At 47.5% G+C, this 25,946-nt stretch overlaps 1 protein-coding gene across 1 annotated transcript in view; it reads right to left on the reverse strand.

The window, feature by feature from the left end:
* Positions 1–1,057: 1,057 nt before the first annotated feature.
* The window catches only part of Slc24a3 (solute carrier family 24 member 3), a 459,193-nt gene continuing 434,304 nt past the window's right edge, over positions 1,058–25,946 (reverse strand). Inside the window, exons 13-17 of the mRNA XM_010634169.2 lie at positions 21,287–21,453; positions 18,864–18,978; positions 17,599–17,711; positions 3,924–3,989; positions 1,058–2,966 (exon numbers count right to left, since the gene is read on the reverse strand). Of these exons, the coding sequence (XP_010632471.1) occupies positions 2,817–2,966; positions 3,924–3,989; positions 17,599–17,711; positions 18,864–18,978; positions 21,287–21,453 (611 nt within the window). The 3' untranslated portion in view covers positions 1,058–2,816. The remainder of the gene's footprint in view (positions 2,967–3,923; positions 3,990–17,598; positions 17,712–18,863; positions 18,979–21,286; positions 21,454–25,946) is intronic.

Raw genomic sequence — 25,946 nt, forward strand, 5'->3', positions numbered from 1 at the left:
AAAAAAAAAAAAAAAAAAAAAAAAAAAAAAAAATCCTAAGACATAAACACTTAAAACAAAGCTAAGTACCTACTATTTACCATCCCAGGAATATACATTTTAAACAGTTACGTAAACTAGATGCTGTGAATTGGTAGCTGTAAGGAAAAGTCTGAAGGTTGTCTTCCCATGAGTTTGGACCCTTACCCACATTCTGTTAGCTTCATAACAGAAACAATACCCCTAATAACTGGCCTGGCCTAACTCCTCTATGTAGAACAGACCATTCCAGACCAGGAGGCCCTCAGCTCCAGAAGGACAAAGAACCCTGCATAAACAGGAAATGGACCAGTGACCACAGACCACGATAGATGACCTGGTCCCAGAATAGTTCGTTTCCAGCATCTTCATTCCCTACTACCCTTTATAAACTCTTTTCTCATAAGAGAGCTGCTATTGTGCCAATTGGGAGCTACAGCCCATCAGGTCTTTATTTTAATAAAGCCTCTCCTTGCTGAAAGTCTTTCTCTCTCTCTCTTTTTAATTTCTTACAGTAGCTATTTTTCTTCTGCTCCCTGTAAATAATCTGTGTTGCATTTCAGGAGGAACCATGTCTTGTTTTTTAATTTTAGATCCAGGTAATTATTTCTTGAGCATCTCAGAGGATCAGAACATTGCTTATCACGCCTATGTGCTTTTGCCTCTTTGCAGCAATTCGTTCCTGGGAGGTCTTAATGGTCATGATTTAAAATGTGTGAAATCAGATGGGATGGAGAACTTAACCACTGCTGAATGTCAACAGCAGGACCTCCTATGTCTTTCCTCTCAGGTCCCTCTGAAAGAAGGGATTACTGATAATGCCACATGTATTCTATGCTTTGGCAGGGCCACAGGTCTGAGGTCTCTCCCAGATTTGGAGAGGACTCACAACTCACTACTTCTTTCTTGCAATCTGCCAGATAGACTCCAGCCTTCCAGGTGAGTCAACACCAAAGCAGTAGCAGCGCAAATCCCAGGCTGCCTGGTGACTGTGATCATTTTCCTTTCCTTGCTGGGAAATGGACCACTTTCCAGGGGAGAAAGTAATGCACTCTGCTTGCGGGAGAATACAGAACAGAGAAGTTTATTTTACACTATCCATCCAAGAAAACAATCGCCATAAACCAGTGCAAAATGTGCAACAGAATCAGTAAGTGTGTCTCAGCCCCGAGAGCCCCGGTGGGTGGACCCCTCTCCTGCTCCTCGGCCGGGCAGGCATGCCCTCGGCTAACACTGCCCTTAGTCTGCACCCCAGCCAGAAATGTTCAACCCATTGGTAGCAGGTTATTTTTATAATTCATACCAGAATGTGTACAAGGGACCGGGAAAACCATACCGAATGAATGGGCTACGTGATCAGTGCTTAAAGTAAATGCAAGGGACAGCACGGGCAAGAATCCACAGTTTCAATAAATACAAGTGTAACAAGCATGGGTGGGTCTCAACTTGGTGGAATTAGTTTGCGTAATAATTCAGCATCATACAAAATAGAGCAGGGCTGTTGAGCAGTGATTGGCAAAACCCCTCACAACAACTGATGCCCTAGAGTGAGTCCACATTGAACACATTCTGTGGTTTTCTGGGGTCTGCTTCCCTGGCCAGCCCTCAGGAAGAGAGGGTGGAGCCGGGCCAGCTTGGCAGTGGCCATCATGAGGCAGGATGTCTGCCCAAGAGCCAGCCTTCAGGGTCCAGTGTACTCGACACCAAGTGGCAAACTGGGACTCAATTGACGAGGTCTGTGCAAAAATATGCGCTTCTCTCCATTTTCCAAGAAACCAGTGTCTGTAACTCCTGAATGGATAGCAGTGGTGGCCTCCAGGTCACTCCCTGTCACCCCAAATGCCAAGCAACAAGAGCACATCTCAAGGTCTCACTCTTGAGGGAAGCTTCTGTGGGTGCTGCCTGGTGCCTTTCCGATGGACAGTCTCACCAGGGCCCCAGGTCAAAGGCCTCAGGCCGGCTAGAACTATTGCTTGAAAAACTAGAAAGAACCTATGAGGAGATGGTTGGAGTGTAGGAAAGTACTTTTCTTCCTCCAAAACCTTGCACCCCCTAGGTGATGCCTGGGGATGTTAGCCAGGTGTCCTAGGGCAGACAATGTCATGCATTTGTTCTTGGTGGCCTCAGTCAGTCCAGCAGTTCCTGGATTAAGCACTAATCCATGCAACTTCGGCAGGCCTGGGGTCACCCCCGAGGACATGCAGTCCACTTGTGTTACCATTATGGAGACCGGTGAGAGATGGCACAAGGGAAGTTTTCCACCTCCGGAAGAAAAGGAATAGAAGGGGGAACCCCCCAAAGCAAAACAGCCCCTTAAACCCAGCATCCTAGGAATCACTTCTCAAGCCAAAACCATCCGAAATGCTCCCTGTCATCCATGGATCCTCTCCTCTGTGGATCCTCTCCTCTCTATTTCTTCCACAGTCTCAGGTCATAAATTAGGGTAGTCTTCCATCAAATAACTTAAAAAAGGAGGAGGGACCATGGTAAATTGTACCTGGCTTGGGCCAGTTAGCAGCCAGTTTTGTTCTAGAATCTTAGTCACTGTTCAGAAATGGAGCTTGGAAATTCATGTGGGTGTCAGATGTCTTCACAGGGCAGGGCGGCAGGAGGTAGGACCAGAAGGTGGGAAGCCAGGGACATGGCAGGGACACCAGAGCCACCAGGGCAGGAGCAGAGGCCTGTGGACAGCACAGAAGAAAGGGCACTGCAGCTCCAAGGCCAGTGTGACTCAGGGTGCGGTTGGTCTCGTATTGCACAGAAGGAAGGAGCCCAGCGGGCCTCTACGGTGGCTGAGATCAGTGGTCCCCACACATGGGCAAGTTCACAAAGGTGAACACATTGAACTCCGTCATGATGGAGAAGCAGAGGAACACACCATACAGGAAGAGGCACCCACAGCCCAGCTTCTTGTCCAGCTGCCACTTGTTTAGATGGACGCCGAAAACCTGCAGACATAGAGAGGATCAGAGGGTGTGAGGGTGGGAAGACATCTGTCCAGGACCTTGGAGGGGACCCAGTCTCCGGCTGCAGTCATCTGGCTGCCTCATGGGGCTCCAGAGGGAAAGTAAATGAGCAAAGCACTTAGGTAAAGTGTGTGGCTATTGAAAGTATTGGGTCTCCTCCACCTCATGGCAGATTGGACGGAGGAACCTCCCAAGCTATGAAAGAATACATTATGTAAACTTGCACCTTCATGTCAGCAGTACTTGTTCTCCTAAAATCTTGACATTAGACTCACAGTCTAAGTCACCTCTTTTGTTTCCTGACTGCCCTTCTGAATTCCCATACTCCAGCCCATGTATTATAACAACATGAAATTGGTGAGATTCAGTGAATAGTTCTTTGAGACACTATGGAAAAAAGCATATTGCATTTACGGATGTGAAAATTCAGCAGCATGCAGGTATGTGAATGGATACGTCCTGTAGTCAGTCCCTGCATTGGTGTGAGTTTTCCCTACCAAACACATCTCTAGAATTGGGAATATAAGATTACACAAACAGGAGCAATGGCCAAGATAGTAGAGTGGTATAAAAAGTGCATGGTGAATAAAATATATTCCTAGTCTCCAAGTATTATGTATGTACATGGATTTATGAAGATGCTTTATAACCTGGAGCAATCCATTCATTGGAATCTACCCTTGATGGTTAATTTTGTGTGAAAGGGGGAATTTCTCCTTGTTTTGAAAGAATGTTTTGGCCTCGACATGAGGTGTGTGGCCTTGCTTCTGATAAGAGGGCTGGCTGCTAGCAGAGAGGGGGAAGGCATTCTAGTAAGAAGTGGAACATCTGGGGAGCTACTGTCCCCATTCACCAAACGCCAAGCCCATTGGTTGCCAAAGAGCCTGGGGAAGGGACAGATGAGTGAATTCAAGAATGGGAAGAACGCTGCACACCCACCGTGACAAAGACGGAGGCCAGGAGCAGGCCCACAGAGTAGATGAGCCCCCTGCTGTTCAGTCGAATCTGTAAGAAAGCGTCCAACAGTTAGAGATCCCCAAAAGGCAACTGCTTAGTGCAGTGCACCAACTCTCATCTCTAGGAGCAAAAATTAGGCCATGGTGTTCGCAGCCATGTGCTGACCCTGAACTTGGGATACATACTTTCCTAGAAACAGGGATTTTCCCTTGTCTTGTCCACTTTCAGCCCAATCTGGTCTTTGTCTTCAACAACCAGTGGTGCCCCAGCTTGACTCCTGCCCCATAACCACTCAAATTCTGTCATATTTTATGTGATTCTTGCTGTCCACACAACACCCCTGTCCTCTTGACCTCCACAGAGCCTCTGCTTTCTCAAACTCGTGCTACTTTTAGGCCAAATTTCATCACCTGGGTGTGGGAATACAAGAATAAACTTTTTACATTTTTGTTATACAATGTCTGTGTTCTTTCCCTACCATGATGGGACAGGTGAATGAGATGCTATGTGAACAAGAGTAGAAGAGGAAAGAGTTAAAATTTCATTTATGATATTAATAGGAGGATTGTGGGGGTAATGTATTTCATAGTAATACAATTTTTAGAATTATTACAGACAATATTATTCAATAGAGCTTTTGGTACTGATGGAAATGTACTGCATCTGTGTTCTACAATATGGCAGCCAATACATATATGTGGTTGTTGAATGAAAGCATGAGGTATTTAGTCTTGGTATATATGTGTGTATGTATTTTTTTTTTTTGAGACAGGGTCTCATTATATGGTTCAGGCTGGCCTTGAACTCAGTATGTATCCCTGGTTGGCCTCAAACTCACGGTGATCCTCTTGCTTCAGCCTCCTAAGTGTTAGGATTACAGGTATGCACCACCATGCCCAGCTAATCTTGGTTATTTTTAATTAATTTGGGCTGTATCTAAAGAGCTACACATGATTACTGTCCATACTCTTGGTGAGAGCAGGCAGAACACTGAGGGTTTGATATGGCCAATAAAGGTCATAGGGTTTCTCCCACATTATAGAGAGGTACTGTCCTCAGCCAAGGTCACAAGGCTACCCTGAAATAAAAGGGGTACGTGAAAGCAGCAGTTCTCAAAGAGAGGTCCTGGGCAGGGGCAGAAGTGTCTCCTGGGAACTTGTGAGGGATGCATGACCCCAGTCCCTCCCTGAACCCCTGAGTCAGGAATTCTGGGATGGGGGCCCATCCTTACATGTTTAATGGCTCTGCATGTGATTTGGATACACAGGAAAGTTTAAAAACCATGGATCTAGAGCAAGTTTTAGAACTAAATATTCTTCTTTTGATCTTTGGGGGAAGGGGACTCTGCAATTCATTTTTTTGTAAGCTGGTTGACATTTCCAGGATAATGTTTCAGAAGTGATACACTCCTTATTCCCTGTCTCCTCCACATTATTTTTTTTATGACCACATACAGCTTGTTTCAAATTCCATTATGTTATTATAAAAATATTCAATCATTTAGGAAAGCTAGAAGACTTATATCATGCTCATCATGTGACGAACTTCTAAGCAATCTACTATGCCAGTATTCTCCACCACTCATTGCAGGTTCAGTTGTAGTTCATGTGTCTTTTCTTTTTAGATGCAACTGTCAAATGGTGAAATTCACAAATCATAGTGGCACTGTCCCATGGGTCCTGAGAAACACATGTACCCATGTAAACCAAACTCCTCCACTTCCCACAGCCCTTCCAGAGAGCTCTCTCTGCTCTCTGGCTTGCACTGCTGTGGCTCTCTGACCAGTGGGACAGCTGGCCTGGAGTCCTACTGTGTGTGTTCCTTGGTGCGAGAGTTCCTCTATCCAGTGCAGTTTGTCAAGATTCCTCCATATTTGTCATGGAGTTATTGCTCATTTATTTTTATACAGTAACAGTATAAATAAACCATAGCTTCTTTAATTCTTCTGTTGATGGACATGTGAGCTGCTTCCGGTCTGGGGTTAGCTATTAGAGCATTTTGCTTCCATAGTTAAAAAAAAAAATGAAAACCAGCCTATGGTGGTGCCTTCTTGTCAAGGGAATACTATTGAGAAAGACAACAAAGGTGGCTCCACTTTCTGCTAAAAATGCTGGGTAACTGTCCCATATCCAAGAGTTCTTCCCAGTAGTTGGACACCTTGAACCTTTCCAAGTGGGAGCATTTCACCCTATCGCCCCGCACCCACCTTGACACACTCCTGTCCCCACATGGGACCTTCAGTCCAGCCAGGTGGTACACTCACATCCTTCTCCCCTGTGCTCTGCTCATCCTGCTCCAAGCTCAGGTTCACCACTCCTCTTATGGGGCTGACCTGGCTGTGTCCAGGCACTAATGCCTTGCATGCAGATACCCAGGTCCAGAGTTTTCCTTATCCCAGCACCTCATTCCTTGGCTCCACACATTTTAGATGGGCACCTGCTACACATCCTGAATGTGCAGGTGTGAGAGCTCATGCGTGGGAGTGGTAGGTGGCAGTGAGACTGGGTGGTACAGGGCAAGAGTGGAGGTTCTGGTGGTGAGATCGACCATGGGGAGGGTTGGCCAGGCTGGTCTTTGTAAGAGGCTACCATTTCTTTTGAGGCATGACCTGCACACAGTAAAACTTACAGATCCTCAGGGTCCTTCCAACAAGTTGAGTTCTGAAAAATGGGTATGTTCAACAACCGACACCTTGGTGGAAGTAGGAAACACTTCCATAGAATTGTTTTGGGGCTGGCTGATCTAGGACATAGCACTGAACCCTTCTCCCCTTGGGATCACCTCATAAAGAAGCCTGTGGGACTCAGCTCCCCACAGTGGCAGCTGTGTGGTCTCCTCACTCCCTACCCTAAGACATGAGGCTCAGAAGTGCAGATGCTGAGCATGTGGGGTGCTCCCCAGGTCACCCAGCTTTTACTTTTACCTTTGAAACATGCATTCTGATCTTCCAATTCCCTCTTGGCAGTTGTTGCAGAGAAAACAGAGGCCAGCTGCTTCCACAGTGAGCAGGAATGGAGCCCACGGGAAATGCGTGTTTTCAGTATGTAGAGACCAGATCATCCCTTGTTCCACACAGTGTTCCACACACCATCCCAATCCACCTGCAACTGGGGACCCAGCACCCCCAGCCTAGAGCATCCTGATTTCCCCATCTCCTCTACAGCATGAGGTCAGCTCCACCAACTGACAAATTCTTTTGGAATACTAAGAAACCCTGGGATTATTGCTAATTTGTGTATCATCTGGAACACACGCTGCATATGTCATTGCCTTCTGGTATTCAGGTGGTTTAGGTGCTTGTTTGGGCATAGTTTCCAAATAGGTGTTCCTAACGTTGGCTTCCATTGGGAAATATCACCTGGCAAGACTCTTTCCCTGAACCATGCAAAGGGGTAAGAAAGTGAGCAGCCACAGAAAACTGGTGAGTTCCCACATCCTTTCCTTCCCCCAGGCACTATGTGTTTTGTTCTCTGTTTGGAGAGGAGACAGACGAGGCTCAGAGAGGTAAAGCACCTACTGCAGGCTGTGAAGCTGGTGATGGGTAAAGTCAGCACTTCAACCCAAGCTTGGACCCTGAGTTTCCTTGCCAGGCACAAGGGAAGAGCCAGGTCTTCCTCTTCACATCTGAGTCCTTGGAAGTCACAACTGTGCTTTTCATGTCTGTCAGTTTTGAAAAGTCCTGAATGATTTGTAATATCCATAGCAGCCACACTAGCAGATGCCACTTCCCACTTTCTATCTTATCCATTTTCAATTGCTTTCACAAAGTACCCAAGACCAGGAAATGTACAAAGAACTGAGGTTTGTCTTGTGGCTCTGGACAGCAAGGAGTCCAGCCCAGCCCAGTCTCTGTTGGCATCTGGAGAGGATCTTGCTGTCTCCTGACCTGGCACAGCGTATCACCTGGTGACACAGAGCAGTCGTGCTAACTCAAGTCTCACTTCCTCTTCTGGTAAAGCTCCTGGTGCCACCATGGGGCCCCACCCTGGTGACCTCATCCAATCCTAACACATCCCCACTTCCAAATGCCATTAACATGCCTTTTGCAGGATTGAGTTTCCAATACGTGAACTTTTGGGGACACACTCAAACTGCTGCACTGCCCACACCCCCAACGCTGATGTCACCATTTTGGTGGCTACCAGATGCTTTCAGCAGCCAGTACCTGAGAGCTTTTCCCTGGAACATGCAAGTGCCACGCTATCAGCCTTGGAAGCTGCTTCCCACAGTGACTCAGGAGTGAGAAACACCCCAGCTCCCATGGCCTTTCAGATAGGGTTACTCGGAAATGAGGGTGTACTTCACTTCCCAGCTGTCCCCTAGTGGGGTTCAGCTACAGGCATCTGCAGTGGTGACAGGCTTGTTAATGTGACTGCTGTTGGCTGTACCCATCCCACCTGATATCCCACTGTCCCACTGCACTGTCCTGCTCTGAACACCTTCCTCACTTGGGTTCTTATCTCAGGACTGAGGAGTTTCTGGGGCCCTAAACAGAAACAGGGAGATCCAGTTAACTTTTCAGGTCAGCCCTACCATGGCAGGATCCTTCCTCCCTCCAACCACCACCCTATTTTCCTAACCCAGAGGCTGAAATCCAGGGTTCAAGACTTAAGGGGACTGGGTGGTGTTACTGCAGGTTTGTTACAGCAACTCTGAGAGGCTGATGCTAAGATGTCACCAAACTTCCCAAAATTGCCTCTCCAGGTCCTGTGGGAATAGTGTGGAGACTGGCTTAGAAGCGGCCTTCTGTCACTCTGCTGATTTTTGTGGTGAAACAGTTTCGACGTGGCCAACTCCAAACCAACATGGCATTCACACAGGGAGCTTTGCAAGAGCTGCACACGATTGCTCTTCTCCAGCCTATAGGAACCGTTCAGCACCTCACTATCCAGAGTTGTGGCTGAGATTTCCAGGAAGAGAAGGCTGGTTCCAGAAGGTGGAGTTGGGCTCCAGGTATTGGGAACCTGACTCAGGATGCCTGCTCCAAAGGTGAGCGACAGTGACATGGGAGCCATCTGGAGCAGTTTGCTTCCCAGGTTCAACCCACCCAGGTCTCTGCTGGGTGAAGAGCGCACAAGCTCAGGGAGATGCAGCCCCTGCCCCCAGCCAGAAAGCTGAAGGACACACATAGAGGTCTTCATCTGGCTGAGGCTGGCTTCCTGGGGAGCTGATATCTGAAGAGATACATGTTAGGAAAAGCTGAAGCAGTGCTCCAGCTCTGGGATTCACTTTCTTGCAATCCCCCCATTTCTGGCTAAGCCCTCCTCAGTCTTTCTTGTTAGGTAGTTTTTCCATGCAACACCAGCTTCCAGCTCTGGGCTCGCCTCTCCATCTCCATCTACTTCCGTCATGACTTTCATCATGAAAACCACATCAGTGCTGCTGACTCTCAAATTCAGCCCTGCAAGGGAGACCTCTCCCGGAGTGTCCCAGCAACTATTCCTCTGCCTCTGTGACAGCTCCACCCAGCGACCTTCAGGCACATCACACTTCATCTGTACTAAGCAGGGCCTCTGCTCTTTCTTCTTGGATGTGCTCCCTCCCCGTCTTATTAGTCCCCTCCATTAATAGCCCCACAGTACTTATAATTGCTCCAGAAAAGAACCAGAAGTCACCTCTAGTTTTCCTCTTTATCATTCCCATTAGGAAACAGTGTTGATTCTTCCCTAAAAGCATCTCATTTTATTTCCACTTATACTCCCACCACCTTATCCCTCACCACTAGTATCTCTTATCTTTAGCTTTCTGATTTGTCTCCTCTCTGTTACTCTTGCTTCCTAATACATTTATAAATAGCATTAAATAAACTGTACAACTCAGAGTGAATTACCTTGATCAAATTCCCAAAGGCCTTCCTAAAACCTAGATCCCATGATGGGTAACACTTCCCTGCAAGGCCAGGGCTTTGTTCCTCCAGATTCACTTCCAGGTTCACAGATGCTCAGGGGCTGACGCCGAATCCACCACCAGGTCCCGCTCTTCTTTCTTCTACAGGGTCTTGCTTAGCTTCCATGGTTCTCTGTCTTTCCTGTTCCTAACGGTACACCGCTGCTTCCCTCCTCTCCTCTGTGCACGGTGGCATGTCCACACACTTTCTGTCACCTCACGGTGGGCAGAAGTGTTTCCCTGCCTCCTGACATTGGGTTTGACCCTGTGATGCTTTGGACAATTGGAGACCAGTGAGTCCAATGCAAACAGGAGCTGGAAATGTGTTCACAGAGTGGATGCAGCCTCTTGTGCTCCTGCCTCTCTTCATAAGGAGAGTGTGTCTCAGGACGCCACTGGTCTGAAGATAAGACACTTGTAGTAGACTCACCTGAAGCTTGCAGCCAACCCAGATCAACCAAACACTTGTTACTCCGTGGATACAGAGTGACAAATTTATGCTAATGTTCTACACTACTAAGTCTTGGGACCTTTTGTTACCAGGATTATGGCAGCAACAGATAACCAGTTCGACTGTTCATATCCAAGTCATCTTATTTTCCCTCCCACGCAAATGCCTCTTAGCTGGTCTTGCTCCCATCCGTCTTGTCTGGCTCCCATCCCTTCTTCATGTTGTTCTCAGAATCTTTCTTCTCCCAAATGCTCTTGATTTTTTCCATTTCCATGGCTTACACTGCCATTCACTAAGTGGCCTCCCTCTCTGGCTTCATTTCTGCCACCTGTCCCTCTACTCTGCCACTCCCCCCACCTGCCCCAAGCCACAGGAGCAGCCTTGGGTCCCTGGGTTACCACACCTGCCATTTTGGTCTCCCACCAGCTGTTCCTCCTCTTGGCAAAAGTCTCCTCACTCCTCTCTACCCGTGAGCCCAAACTGTCCCAGATTCTTAGAATAAACAACACTTTCTCACCAGGGTTCTGGGTCCCCTGTCCCTGCCACACACTGCTACATCCCCCACGTAGCTCAGCCATGGACGAATGTGTTTTACACTCTGAAATTGCTCATCATTTGGCTCTGCCGCAGCTGCCATCCCAGCAGCACAGGATGGTTTGCCTTGCTTACCAGAACATCTTAGCAAACAGTAGGTGTTCAGTGAATGCTTGATCTAAAAAAGAGGAAGCCATGAAGAGGGTGGCAGTGAGACGGTTTCTGGTTTCCTGTGCTTTTTACCTCTATGGATATTCTGAAGTAAGGTGGAATTTTGATTGGAAAGAGAAAAGACATATATTCCTCCTCCCTCCATGCTTCCCAGAGTTATTTTACATTTTAAGCCCTAACTCATCAATGCAAGCTCTGCGCCAGTTTCCTGCTGCCTGCCTGGTGACATTCATTTTGTTAAATCTCATGGTACAGGCATTCATCATGCTGGGACAACAAGTGTTCATTTTCTTCAACTTTGACTTTTAGAAATGCATCTTATTTCAGGCAGTTAGGTAACTAGTTGGCTTCTGAGCAAGTCACAAAGTGCTAAGAAATGTCAAAATCTGTAAAAGGGCCTTCATCTCTCACCACCAAATTCTTGAACCTAATATCAGGCCCAAGACAGCTGCCTGGATGGTAATTATCCCACAATTATGACTTGGAAATTCCATCTGGACAAGAGGGAAAAATTGCTTTGGAGCTGCCAGCGGGTCCCTGGAGAGGTCGAGAGAACCCATTAAATCCACACAGGGAGCTTAGTCCTGATGTCAGAGACGAGGAGATGTGTCCAGGCTTAGCGTTGTGCCATGTGGGAGGAGGCCCCTGAGTGTCTTTCAGAAACAGAGCCTCACACTTGGGTGTAGCTGGGGTGGGGGCAAAGGCTGACTGCATGCTTGCAACAAATGAGCCCCAACTTTGCTTTTCTGCAACCAGACTCATTTTACCAAATGACTGACATTTTGGGGAGTAGCTATGCAGTAATGCTCCCCAATGCACTGGGTTTGGGGAACTGGTCACTTAGTGGCACCTGATAAAACCAGGGAGAGACCAGGGATGGAGCATGGTGTATTCCTCATGAAAGGACCCAGACAGGTTCCTCAGTCAGGAACCTGCAGTAGAAATGCCACTCACGACAGCCCACAGCAGGGATGACTGCAGCCCCACAGCATCTGTGGCACTTTCAGAATGGAAATCTGGGGGTGAGGAGTTCTCTTCTGTTCTAGTTCCTTCTCTGTAGGAAGTTTCTTCTGTTCTAGTTCCTTCTCTGTAGGAAGTTGATGAGGCTGTCTTAGTTTTAATAGGCAGACTCTGTCCCGTCTGGAGCAAAGATTCATATTTAGGGATGGATCCCATCTCGTTCCATCTCCAAGACTGCCTCGTGCTCCTGTGCCCACCACCATACCTGTCAACAGTCTCTTCCTTCGCCATGGAGCTTCCGTGCTTTGCAGAGAAAATGATCTCACTGTGTCTTCTGCTTGTGGCTGTGACTGAACCTCTGTGGGCCTTGGCTCCCTGCCCTCAGAAGGGGTGAGAAGGGTGCAGCACGAGCCAGTAACCTGGGCTCTGCCCAGCTCAGGTGGCTGGGTGCCCCCTGACCCCCATCCCCGCATTGCACCACCTGGCGGCCCCCTGCTCTTGGTCAGAGGCTGCCTCAGTGCCTCTGTGCTGGCAGCTCCTCTTCCTGATGCCCCCACCCTCTGCACACTCCCAGTTGTCCTAGGCCTGGCCCACTCTTGTCATCCACAGCCCAGCAAGTCACTCCCCACCTAGAGACTTCAGAGTGACACCAATCCCTGTTCTCTACCACATCGTCGGTCTTGTCTTCGGAAGGTGTTTGCCCTCCAAAGTGGCTCTCTGCTTACCCAATGCTCACTGTGTCCTAATTGGGAGGCTCTGGTCCGTGCTCATTCCTGTGCTGCTATGCTCCCGGCACAATGCAGCTGCATCCTTCCCTTACTGTACTGCTGGGTCAACGAGATGAGACCTGTGTGCATGGTGCTCCCTAGGGCCTGGAGAGTAGCTGGTGTTCAGCGAATCTTCGCTATGCCCATTATTGTTGTTTGATTTGGCCCTGCTCTTGGCTCAGGAATCCCGCTGATTCCTTCCTTCTGTCCTGCTCATGTGTCTGCCTCCCAGCAGAGGTGACAATAATGGGAAAGTTACCTTAGACCAATTGATCTCCTTCCCATCCATCCAACCAATAACCATTTGTTGGGCACATTCTAGGTGCCAGGCACTGTACCTGGCCCAGAGGAAATAGTAAATGAACAAGAGAGGCTGAAATGTCTCCAGGGAAAAGGCAAGCACGTTGATGGGAGCTGCTGGAAAATGCAGGAGTGACATCTGGCCCAGGGATGGACAGTCACAGGTAATAATCTTGGCTGACACCTGAGGGGATGCTTTAGATGCACAGGACAGGAGACCCAGGGAGGGACCTCTATCACCCGCTGTGAGGTTGTCTGATGCACAAGGCCATTTCTCAGGCAGAACACGGGCTCTGTTCTGTAGGGCCAGATCCTGGGCTGCTGTTCTCACTACCTAAAGAGGCTGTTTCTTGTCAATAAAGATTCTAGAAAAACTGCAGCCAACCTTTCTCTAGTGGTTTAGCTGCTTTTGATGGAAATATCTGAAATACATTCTACTTTTGATGTTCATTCCAGAGAACAGAAGACAGAACAACTTTTACTGATGGCTCTGGCTCCCCACCACGAACACAGGTTATTGAATGGGCTGTAACACAGCGCAGTGCACAGAAGCTGTTGATGCATGGGGGGCTGCCTGCTGCTACAGCTGGGCAATGACATTTGTTCTCTGTTTAATTATGGAAACTGTCCTGCTATGTGCAAGATCAGATGGCAATTGGCGCTGTGTGGATGCAGACATGAAGTGCTAGTCTCTGGCCTCAGTTCCAGGGCAGAGCACGGATGGCCAATCACTGCAGCCAGGGGGAGGTGCAGAATTGGTGACCCAGGGAAGGTTCTAGGCAGCATGGAACTGTGTCTGGGCAGTGCTTAGAAGGACCTGGAATTCAGGCATGAGGGCAAGACTCCAGGTGTCCTGCTCATGGGGTTCTCCCCTCATCCAATGCCCTTCCAAGCAGAGAGCAAGCCTGTTGAGAGAACTAAGTAAAAACAGCATATTAGCAGTCCTCAGGTCTGAGGCTTGCTTTATAACTGTCACTCACCTGACTGGCTTGTCCACTGCCCTGTTGCGGTTTCTTACTCATTTATATTCCAGTCCTGACTCAGGGTACAAACTTTCAAATACCAAAGGTGACCCCTACTTAGGAAATACAGGTTCTGGAATACATAGTTTTAATAAAAATGCCATCATGATTTCCTATGGCTCCATCATGATTTCCTATGGCTTCTGCAGATATTGCTAGAAAATGAGTTACCATAGCTTTTTCCTTTAAACCAGAGCTGTTTCCTTTAAAATTTTAAAGTTCAAGGTAACATCTCCTTTTCAACAGAAGGATGTTTATGTACTGAAGAAGGACCTGGACTCTGACCTTCTACCATGCACAGAGTGAAATCCTGAGTTCTCCAAGATTCATGAACTACTGATTGATTATATCCTTGAGTTTCTGTTTTCAAAAGAGATCTACAATGGATGATTGATTCTCTGAAAGAAAATGAAGCTCTCTCTTGCACTGGTGACAGAAACTGCAGAATTCAGATGAAAATACGACATAACACATTCTATGTAAAAATTTACCAGCCAAGATCTCCCATGAGATGACCCGCATGTGTGCCACAGTGCCTATCATGGAATGGCTGCTTCTCCTGTGTTCCCTCTTGGTATCAAGGATAAAGGAGAGCTCCAGTTACAGGGCTAGATGTGGTTTTTGTACAATTCCAGCAGAATGACCAGAGTGACCCAATTATGTCATGGTTGGATGGAAAGTGAATGTGAGCCAAACATCTCATGGGGCCTGAATTTTTGTCTCCTGATGTCACCCTGTCACTAGATGGTGTGACCTGGAGAGGGCATGTTTTTATAGCTGTAGGAATTACTGATACAAGACTCATGCTTAATGTTCTGTCCCTGAGAGAGTATGGGGAGAATGTTGGAAAGAGGACAGAGGGTAGAGTGCTAGGGGGCTATTTGTGGAGACAGCGCACCTAACCGCATTGGAATTTCAGGTCTGGGAGCCATATTCAGTCAGGAAATTGTCAAACCTGACAAGGGAATATGGCTTACTTCTGGGATGAGTTCTGGCTTTGATTTTGAAATTTTGTGATTTACCTAAATCTCGGAAGATGAATATGCTGGAACATTAGGCCAATTTTGAAAATAAAGATTTTAAGGAAAATGTTTTTGATATAAAAAGCAGTGTACAAAGTATCTGTCTGGTGTAATCTCAGTTACCTAAAAGAACCTAGAGAGACACAAATATGCTGAAATGTTACCAATAATTACCTGTGGATTAGATTGTGGGGAGTTTTTATGTCATCCTCTAGAACTGATTCCAATAGGCAGTCATCCACCTTATGTGGTTAAAGAAGTCATTAAAATTAAACAAAATGTAAGCATTTGATTTGCAGCAGGTACATATTGAGTGCTTGTGAGTCACAAGTGGCTGGTGGCTCTCGTATCAGCCAGTGCAGCTCAGCAATTTCCCACCAAGACAGAACGTTCTACTGTGCAACTGCAGCTCCAGAGCTTTCTGTGATTTTCTATAAAGCACATGAGTTTTTACTACCAGATAAAGAATGAAAAGCAAAGGTTCAGCTTAGCTAGTTGGAGGAAGACCCCCAAGAGGTTCCTTTAGCACTGGCTGAAGAGCATCAAGGTGACATATATTTTATGGAAGTAGTGAGTCAGCCCTGAGAGAGTTATTGTTGGTGATAATTGCTGTTGGAGTGAGAACAGGCACGACGTACCAAGAGGAGGGAGGTGTCCATGTGTGACCCCGGAACAGGGATGGTCAGTGTGCTGGCTCATGGGGTAGAGGAATGGGCTCACTCTGTACCCTCTGGGTGATGTGGCGGAATTAGGGCCCACCTGGGGTAGATGCCCACAGCACTGGTGCTGCAGTGACAGGTTGCTCACAGACCCTCTTGTCTGGATCCCAGTCCCACACACACATCAGCCTGGACAGCCTGTCGGTTCCCCATGTCTGATTCTCCTCCTTGGCATGGGCACACAGCCAGACTGATGATCCAGTCCCCTTCTTTCATGGGGTGGGATATATGAGACACATTTACATCATGGGATGGGGACAGAGAGGACATAAACGATTCTAGGCATCATCATCAAATGAGCGGCACAGCCTTCAAGGCCCTTGGCCCTGCTTTCTGAGTGGCTAGAGAAGAACTCCGAGGTGGCAGAGCCATAAGACAGAACACGCTCTGAGCTTCTGCAAGGCAGAGTGCCTGGAGCTGTGGAATGAGTGACTCCGAAGAGGACCTGAGATCTGGGGTTGCCTGGAGCAGAGTAGTCAGCAGTATTAGTCTAGCAAATGAAAGAGCGAACAGCACTTTGAACTCTGTGCAGAAGGCGCTGAGGCAGCCTGACTCCCGGGGGGCCGTTGGCAGAGCCCTGAAAGTGCAACTCTTGGAGTCACTGGGCAGTGATGATGGCTCCTGCACCCTTGGTGATGGGGCATGCTGTACTAGTGGCCAAGATGCCTGCAAACTCTGTGCAGTGTGGCTGGGGCTGTACTTGGCTCTGAGACTCACTGACGGCAGATGTGCTGGCCCAACCAGCCCCCTCCCTAGCAGCCCCGGCCTCCAGGGGACTTTCCCAGACAGACACGTGCCATACATGCACTTGTAGTTCACTGCTACAGAGAAAGCACATCTCGCATGACCCCGGAGCACAGCAATTGCAAGCCTGCTCCTGACCTCTCTGGGCTTCTGATGCAATTCCTTTTTCTGCTACTTTTACTGTATATACTTTGCTGAAATAAACTGCAGTCACAAATATAACCTGCTGTTGGTTCCTGAGAATATCCCTGGTGAATCACCAAACTTGAAAATTGTCATGGAATCTCTAAAATACCTCCCATTCAAGATTTTTCTCCAGGAAAAGGGTACAAATTACTCTTATATATCTCACTACTCACAATTGATATTCTAGCCTATACATCAAAGTCTTGTAAGTTTGACTGATGTGAGTCAATTCATAAGAGCCTAATTGACAACAGTCTCATTCTTTAGATGGCAGATCATAGCAGGGTTATTTGGAATCCTATGACCACCCCAGAGATGACACCTCTTCAGTGTCCAAACTGGATGACATATTTTCAGCTTCTCTTTCATATGCATCACTTAACCTGTAATAAGACGAAGTAAGCACAAAGATACCAAGGCTGGGGCTGGAAAATTCTGACCCAGGAGCCAAATCTGGTACACAAACTGATTTTGCATAGCTCATGATCAGAACAGTTTGGATATTTTTGAAAGGCTGAAAACGAATCAAAAGAAGCATGATATATCACAAAATGTGAAAAATTATAAAAATTTCAATTTCAGTTTCTAGAAATAAAGCTGTACCAGAACAGCCATGCTTCCTGTTCTAAGCTGTGACAGCGACCATCTGCTCCCCAAGACCTAAAGTATTTACTATTTGGCCCTTGACAGAAAACATCTGCTCACCTCTACCCTGGGGCCCTGGAGTCCCCATAAGACTGACTTTGGAAGCACTTTGGCAGGAGAACTTGTTTCCCCCTCGATGTTCCTATTTCCACAGATCCTCTGCCCTGAGACTAAGTCCCACTAAGACTAAGCCACCAAAAACAGTCCTCATGGCTCCGGATTTAAGGCACACTACAGATGAGTCACTTACATAGGATCCGTAGTCCACAGCCAGTGTCTGCAGCGCCCAGGGGAGACCCAGCCCGATCAGGATATCAAACACATTGCTGCCGATGGAGTTGGACACGGCCATGTCCCCCATCCCTGTGAGGACAAGAGGCAGCTCCAGTGAAGGGTGCAGGAGGCCAGGGCCCTGCGGGACGTCCCCAAGCTGTGGTCATCACCGATTCACACACTGACTCGATGCTCAAACCCGCAACCCACATTCTATGGAGCTGTGGACCCTTCCTCCAAGCACCTTCCCTGATTCACCACAGGGGAGTCTGAAGACCAAAAATGGTTCCAAAATGACTGGCAGTTATGAGCCAACCCCTCTAGAAAGCATCCATAAAGTGCCTCATGAGCTCACTGACTTAAACATTTCGGCACCACCTCCTGACGGTTCCATACTGTGCTCATTTCCTCCAGATAATCAGCACCCAAAGACACTGAGATGGAAGAGTTTCATGAGAATTTCTAGAGGACACTGAGGTTCTGTAGCTGTGTAGCATTTGTTTAAAATGAACCCCTCTGGGGGCAAAGAGAGGGAAGGGAAGGGGACATAAATAGAATGAAGACGTGTTATGTGCATGCACCAGCTCCCCTAATGAATGGGATCGTGCTGGACTGCAAATGTGCATCAGTAAAAATTTTAAAAATGTCTCCCAGGTGGGAAGGACAGCAGCACTAGAAGGGCAAGGCCACCCACCCTGGTTGTGTGTGTCTCTGGGCAGCTGACAGTGAGCCTGGTTGGAAAGAGAGGGGTCTATCCTATGCTGGAAACGGACCTCTGAGATCGTCACTTGGAAGTGGGCAGCAGCGGGATAGACCTTTGGTATGGGTCTGACCTCTTTAAGCCTCAGTTTCCTCATCCATACAATGAGAGAATAGTTGCCTTTATCTCATAGAGTTGTTTATATTAATAAGATAATGCACCGGAAGGGCCTTACTCAGTAAGGATTAGCGACTGCTGTTTGTTAGTCTTTTTAATAGTAAAAGAAGGCCAATACAACCAGAGGGTCTGGGGGCACTGCTCAGGAAAACATTCCTGCCTTCTGTGTGCATAGAACCTTCTGCTCCTTTCCTTGCTCTTCTGACTTTAGGAAGCCTATGACTCTTCTGTCATTGAGGGAGGTCACAGGTCCTCTGTCTCTCCTTCCAAGTGTGATCTACTGTCCCATTAACTGCAGGGGACTGACTCCCCAGACTGGACAGCCCCTCCCAACTTCCCTGCCCTGCTATCCCCGGCAGCCCCACCTTGTCTGGCCACAATGAGGCTGGCCATGCAGTCCGGCACGCTGGTTCCGGCGGCCAGAAAGGTGATGCCCATGATGACGTCAGGGATTCCCAATGTGTAGCCAATGATCGTGACCTGTAAGAAGCATGAAGAGGTAGGCCCTTGGGGCCTTGACCTTGACTGTGCCCTTGGGAGCCCCACCTGTCCAGACATCTCATGACCAACACCTGGGAAAGATTCCAGCCTGTGGCACCTCTCTGGGGTCAGCATCTGCTGTCTGTGTTAATACACAGGCAAGGGACACAGTGATCATTTTATGGGGATGGAATTCAGCCTTTCCACCAGAGAGCAGCCTTCTGGCTCCTCACGAGCCAGGTGGGCAGCTCTCGGGAGGAGAAGTAGAACTAGGGAGAGACAATATTGGGGCAGAATATCAGGATTCAAGATGGCCTAGCACTGAGGCACCAGAAGAAGTGAGGTTCATGGGTTTTACTTTAACTCTCATGATAGCTCTGCCGAGTAAGTGTTACACAATTTTCCATCCTTTAGAGGGGAAACTGAGGCCCAGAGAGTCCTGTGCCCAAGTTGCAGGTTGCTGGGAGTGACAAAGGTGTGGGACCAGCTGATGCCCGAGGTGTCCCCAGCCCGATGGGCCAAGTGCGCTCTCACTGTTACGGTGTTTGTGGTTGAGTTGGAGTTTGGGAACCGGTCACCCAGAGGCTGGGCCCCGGCTTCTTCCTTCTGTGTGTTTTCTTCCCACTATCAGTCATTTCTCAGGACTCAGCAGAGCTTTCCAGGGTCGAGGAGGCTTTTGAGGATGAAGCCAGCCCAGTTTTCTGGACAGTGGGTGTCAAAAAACACAGAAGACTCTGAGGTCCTTGCCCCAAACATGGGTCAGGCAGTGCTCAGTGGATGCATCAGATTAAATGTTCATGAACTCAGGATGAGGGAGAAACTACTGGCTGTAGATTCCAGTTTTTTAGAAAATCTGTTTGGCTGTGGTATCAAGACAAGGGACAAATATGAATTCATTGTGTCAAGTTTATAAATTTTCTCTTACAGTACCTCCAACATAACCTATTCTAAGCTATTTTTAGCTCCTGAGTTTATTTTTCCTGAACTTACATTATATTTCTGTCCAATACTTAAGTGAGGTTAATTTGGATTTGCATAATTTTGTCATAGCTTTTAATGTCTGCCCAACCTTAAGTCTAATAAATCAGGCTTGCTCCCCAGTTAAAAAGCAGTCATAAGTGAGCAGTACATGGTACATGCCTGGATTTCTTAAAATGACTTTGGGCAGAGCTTTTCTGAGCCATAACCCCCTAACTCATGCCAATCATTGAAGTGTTATTTCAACCTCAGAAGGGACTATGAGTAGTCGCCCAATCCCTTGACCTCTTGGTTGAAGAAACTGACTTGGAAAGATTGGGTGGTGTGCTTTAGATGTAAGATTTCCTTCTTCCCGCCCTCGTGTGTTTGAGGTGGGGCTTTGGAAGGTAACTGAGTGATGAGGGATTCACCAGTGGATTAACCCACTAGTGAGATCGTAATTGATCGCATTCTTGGGAGGTAATAGAACCAGGAGATGAGGCCTTGCTGAAGGGTACAGGGGATAGGGGCATGACCTCGGGAAAAATATTTGGTCCCTACGCCTTCCTCTCTGGTTCTCTGTTTCTCAGATGCCATGAGGGGAGTAGCTTTCCTCTGCCATGTGTTTCTGCCTTAAAGCCAGCTGACCATGGACTGAACCCATTGAAATCATGAGCCAGGATACAGTGTATCTTTCCTCCTATAAGTTGTTTTCCTTAGGTGTTTTATCAGTGATGAAGGCTATCACATAGGGGGAGGTGACAGTGGTCACCACCCTGGTTCATTATGCCTTGCTCCATTATTGTCTCAGCCTGTGGCTCTGCTCTGCCTCCACTGAAGTGGCTGGAGTGTGTGTCCCCTGCTGTGGATACTGAACTTGGCTGATGGAGTGTGCCTGGGAGCAGTGGTGAGGCAAGCCAGCTTCATGTGAAGACGTTGGGGGTATCTAGTGTTCCCAGTTGCCCTTTCACATTCCAGTGAACAAACATCAGGACAGCGGCATTCCCCAGGCAGCCCCCCAGTCAGAGCAAATCAACACATGGAATAGATAGGGACTCAGCCAGCTGCCTGAGTCAAATGTAGCCCTCTTGTAGCTTGAAGCACAGCTGCATAGCCAGCCCCAGCTATGATTAATCACATAACAGTCAACTTGGAGATGTGTGAGCAGAATGAATGCTCTCACTTGAAACCCCTGATTACAGGGGTGACTTGTTACACAGCTTTTTGCAGTAATAGCTGGATGATACAGCCACTGGAAGAGTTGAAGCTTCAATTCTTATTCCCATCTAGTCCAGTGTGCTTTCCTCTCCACAGAGATCTAGCAATGCCATGAGGCCCTCCCCACACTCACCATCCACACCATCATGTAGGAGAAGGCAGCAATCCACAGCGTGGAGGAAGCAAATGTCACCATAAACCATTTCTCCCAGCGGGGCTTGCTGCAGTTGGGGACAGTGAAGTATAAGACGAAACTCAGTGGCCAGGTGAATGCCCATTTTACTGTTTCCAGTTTGCCGGCTGAAAAATGAAAAGGTGAAAAAAATCAGCACCAAACATTGTTCTGTGAGTCCTTGGACTGCTTCCCCAGAACTAAGCCTTGCTACCTAGCTCACTAATCTACTCTTTTCCTAAAGACTTTATAGGGCTTCTCGGCACTCTCCAAACCCGAAAGAGCCAAACCAAAGAGAACCAAACAGTTATCACACTGCCCACCTGCTAGTCAGAAATAATAGCATGCATCACTTCTGAGTCGTACAGGGCTAGGGGTAGGTAGAAAAGGTGAGGAAGAGACTCAAGACACAGAAGAGGTGTGGGGTTTGAAGTATGGGCTGTGGAGCCAGGAAGACCATGGGTTTCCTAGGCCTGGTTTGGAAGCAGTTTGTACAAATTGTGACGCCCCGGAGGACACAGTGCTGTCTAGTGGAAGTTCTGTGTTTGCAGCCCATGCTGACCAAGATTTGCAAAATAACAATTGCTTTCTGGCTCCCTACCTGCTTGCTGAGGACAAGAAGGTCCTGTCCCCACACTCCCCGTGCTGCCTCTGCACTCCCCATGCTGCCCCTGGCCCTTGTGCTCCAGAGCCATCTGGAAAGCCTTATTTGGGTGATTATATTGTCATGAGCTCCTTGTGGCCTTAGATTTGACAGATACATCAGCTCTCCTTGACTTTCATGATCATCTTGCTCTAACTCTGGAAATAAATACCTGTGTACTCCCCACTTCAGTGGAGGTAGAGAGCATCTCCATCTCCCAGAAAGTTCTCTGTACCTCTTTCCTACTATCACAGATTCATCTTCCTATCCTGCAACTTCTAATGAATGAAAATTGTCCAGTATTTTTATTTTTTAACCCTCTTTTATTTAGCATAATTTTAAAGCTACATTCATATATCAAAGATTCATACTTTCTCATTGCAGTATAGTATCCTGCCTGGTAAATATGCTACAGTGTGTCCATCTATTCTCCCAGAGCTAGGCATTTGGGTTGCTGCAGTTTTAGGGCACCACAAACACTTTTCTAAAGTCTTTTTGTGCGCATGGTTTCACTTCTCCTGGGTGAAGACTCAGAGGGACAACTGCTGAGTGGTGGGTTGGATGTTTACTCTCCTTTGTAAGAAACTGAAGTTTTCCAAAATGATCAAAACATTTTATATTCCCACCAGAGTTAAGGACCTAATTGTTAACCATGATATTTTGAACAGTGATAAATGAAAGGTTTAACGAAATTTATTATATATATGGTATGAGGAACTGAATCCAGGGCCTTTGCACAGAGTTACATCCACAGCCCTTTTAAACTTTATTTTTTTTTTATTTATTTTTTGGTACTGGGGATTGAACTTGGGTCTTTGCGCTTGCAAGGCAGGCCACCGAACCTCTGAGCTAAATCCCCGGCCCCATAAACTTTATTTTTTTGAGACAGGGTCTTGCTAAGTAGTTAAGTTGTCCAGGATGGGTTCAAACTTGAGATCCTCCTGCTTCAGACTTACAGAGTGCTGGGATTATAGGCGTGGGCCACCAGGCTTCACTTATTTCATATTTTAAATGAACATCCAATTCTACTTCAAATCATCTCTTAATGGCTTATGAATAGCTTCTTAAAACAGTGCAGAAAATGTCACCTAATGTTGCTTGCACCCCACCTCTCTCACATGGCTGAAGAAGGGCGGTCTCTGGACAGACAGGGGCTTCCAGAGCAAACAGCGATGGGGCCTGGGCATCATCCTGAGGATTAGGGGTTGAGCTGTTCAGCTATTTAAACCTTGCTAAGCCTCAGTATTCTCATCTGCAAAATGTGAACATAGTACCATTCTGGGGCTGGGGGACTTAAACAAGGTGGCATGGTGATACTAGCGTGGCAGTGGGAGCACTAAGCCTGCAAGCTGCTCCAGCCTGAATCCTCAGTCATTCTTGATTCATCCTTTCTTTTTCCATCACCACAGACAACTCTGGCCACCTGTCCAGCACACCTCAGTCTCCAAGCCTCTTCTGGGGTTTGACTGTCTATTCATGTTCTCCTGGCTTCCTAGGAGAACTCCTATCCTATGTCTGTGTGTTCTACCAGCCGCAGAGGGAGGATCAAAAAGGAAACTGTTCTAGAGCCTTCCAGAAACTTCCTCTGCCTTCAGAGTAAAACCTTGCCTCCCTCTCATGGGCCACCCTGAGGTGGCTCCACCTGCCGGTTTCCCTGCTTATCCCTCCCACCCAATTAGAATATGAACTCTCTGGGAGCAGGAGTCTTCATGAGCTTGTCCATCACAACTTCCAGAAATCATGAATGGCACTGGGAATCACACTCACATATGAATAACATTAATAGTGATGGCTTTTACTAGCACAACCTGACCAGACAGACCACAGGAAATCATGTGCTGCCAAGAACCTGAAGGTCTCTTACCAGCAAGGGCAGATTATAGCAAAGAGAAAACATTACTAAGAGAGGGAAGTGTTCCTGCTGACCACTGTGCATCTCGTGAGATCTGAGATGTGGTGCTGGCTGGGCACACCATGAAACCAGGGGCTGTGTCTAGCTGAGTCGCACCATTACTGAGGTGTCTCCAAAGGGCTTCCGATGCTGTAGGATCCAGAATGTGGCCAGGTCTTTGGATCCCAAATGCACCTGGGAATTCTGCACATTCCTAAGCCCCAAAGTGGGGTGCAGAAGTGGGGCCCATGGGGCTCTTAGGGTCCCTTGCTGTCTAACTTGGGGCAGTGCCTTTACAGCAACAGAGACTTGGTTTGGCTGCAGATGCACACCTGACCCAAGGACTGCAAGGAACACATGCTAGGAAGGGAACGGCCTCAGCCTGGCTCTTTAGTACTCTCCAGAGGACAAGAGAGGAGAAAGGTGAAGGCAGAAGCTAGGACTGCAAGAGCTTGGGGACTGACGCTGCTGGATGTGAGCAGCAGATACCATGCCAGGGATGTACGGTCCCCCTCAGCTGTCCTCAGATACTCCAGGTTGACCCCAGAGGACATGATGTTTTGATGTCTAGCAAACCTCAGCCTGGCTCTTTAGTACTCTCCAGAGGACAAGAGAGGAGAAAGGTGAAGGCAGAAGCTAGGACTGCAAGAGCTTGGGGACTGACGCTGCTGGATGTGAGCAGCAGATACCATGCCAGGGATGTACGGTCCCCCTCAGCTGTCCTCAGATACTCCAGGTTGACCCCAGAGGACATGATGTTTTGATGTCTAGCAAACACAGTTCCAGGCTCATCAAAACGACACAGATGCTTGCTTTACAGCAAAGCTTTTTTTTTTTTTCCCAGTGACAACCTCCAAGGAAAAAGACCCAATGGGGTCTTTGGATCCCAAATGCACCTGGGAATTCTGCACATTCCTAAGCCCCAAAGTGGGGTGCAGAAGTGGGGCCCATGGGGCTCTTAGGGTCCCTTGCTGTCTAACTTGGGGCAGTGCCTTTACAGCAACAGAGACTTGGTTTGGCTGCAGATGCACACCTGACCCAAGGACTGCAAGGAACACATGCTAGGAAGGGAACGGCCTCAGCCTGGCTCTTTAGTACTCTCCAGAGGACAAGAGAGGAGAAAGGTGAAGGCAGAAGCTAGGACTGCAAGAGCTTGGGGACTGACGCTGCTGGATGTGAGCAGCAGATACCATGCCAGGGATGTACGGTCCCCCTCAGCTGTCCTCAGATACTCCAGGTTGACCCCAGAGGACATGATGTTTTGATGTCTAGCAAACACAGTTCCAGGCTCATCAAAACGACACAGATGCTTGCTTTACAGCAAAGCTTTTTTTTTTTTTCCCAGTGACAACCTCCAAGGTAGAAGAAACTCAATGGGTGCTATGTGAAATATGTCATTAAGCATCAGGAAACAAATATAAGTCCTTAAGCAAACCAAGGGGCTTTTGAAATTCGACCTCAAAGAAAGCTTAGTCACACACTCTGGTCCATGCTTAGCTGGCCTCGCTGTCCATCCTTGAACGAAGGGGCACAAATTTCCTTCCTCTGTGATGGAGTTGGCAGCCTTTCTGTACATTGTTCCATCTTTTGTTCCCTGAACATTTGGTCCAAACAGAGCCCCGCAGGGATGGGTTCATTCACTTGCATAACATCTCTGCCACTTTGTGGCAGGGCCTGCTCCAGGCTCTGGGGACACAGCAGTGAGTTCAGGAAAGAAAAACTCCTTTCTATGAGACTGTGCGACTTTATGAAAGTCAGCCAGCAGTGGGAAGATGAGGCCTTGCGGGATTCTTTGGTGGATGCCTGGGCTTCAAGGAGCAGAAAGATTTGCTCTAAATTATATTCCTTATTTTGCTGTTTAGGAAGTTTAATACAACTGAAGACAGAAAAAAATAATTGTGCAATATTTTAGACCTACAGCCATATATATATATATACACACTCGTATATATTTATATGTATATTTGTTGTGATAATATGAGGATAAAAATATACATTTAAAACACAAAATATACAAAAAATAATCCTACCAGGAAAATCATAATATTGTTTCAGTGGACTTTCTTCCAGTATTTTTTTTTTTTTTT

Source organism: Fukomys damarensis, unplaced genomic scaffold, assembly GCF_012274545.1.
Source record: "Fukomys damarensis isolate Sample0158 unplaced genomic scaffold, DMR_v1.0_HiC HiC_scaffold_7, whole genome shotgun sequence".
NCBI classification, from domain to species: domain Eukaryota; kingdom Metazoa; phylum Chordata; class Mammalia; order Rodentia; family Bathyergidae; genus Fukomys; species Fukomys damarensis.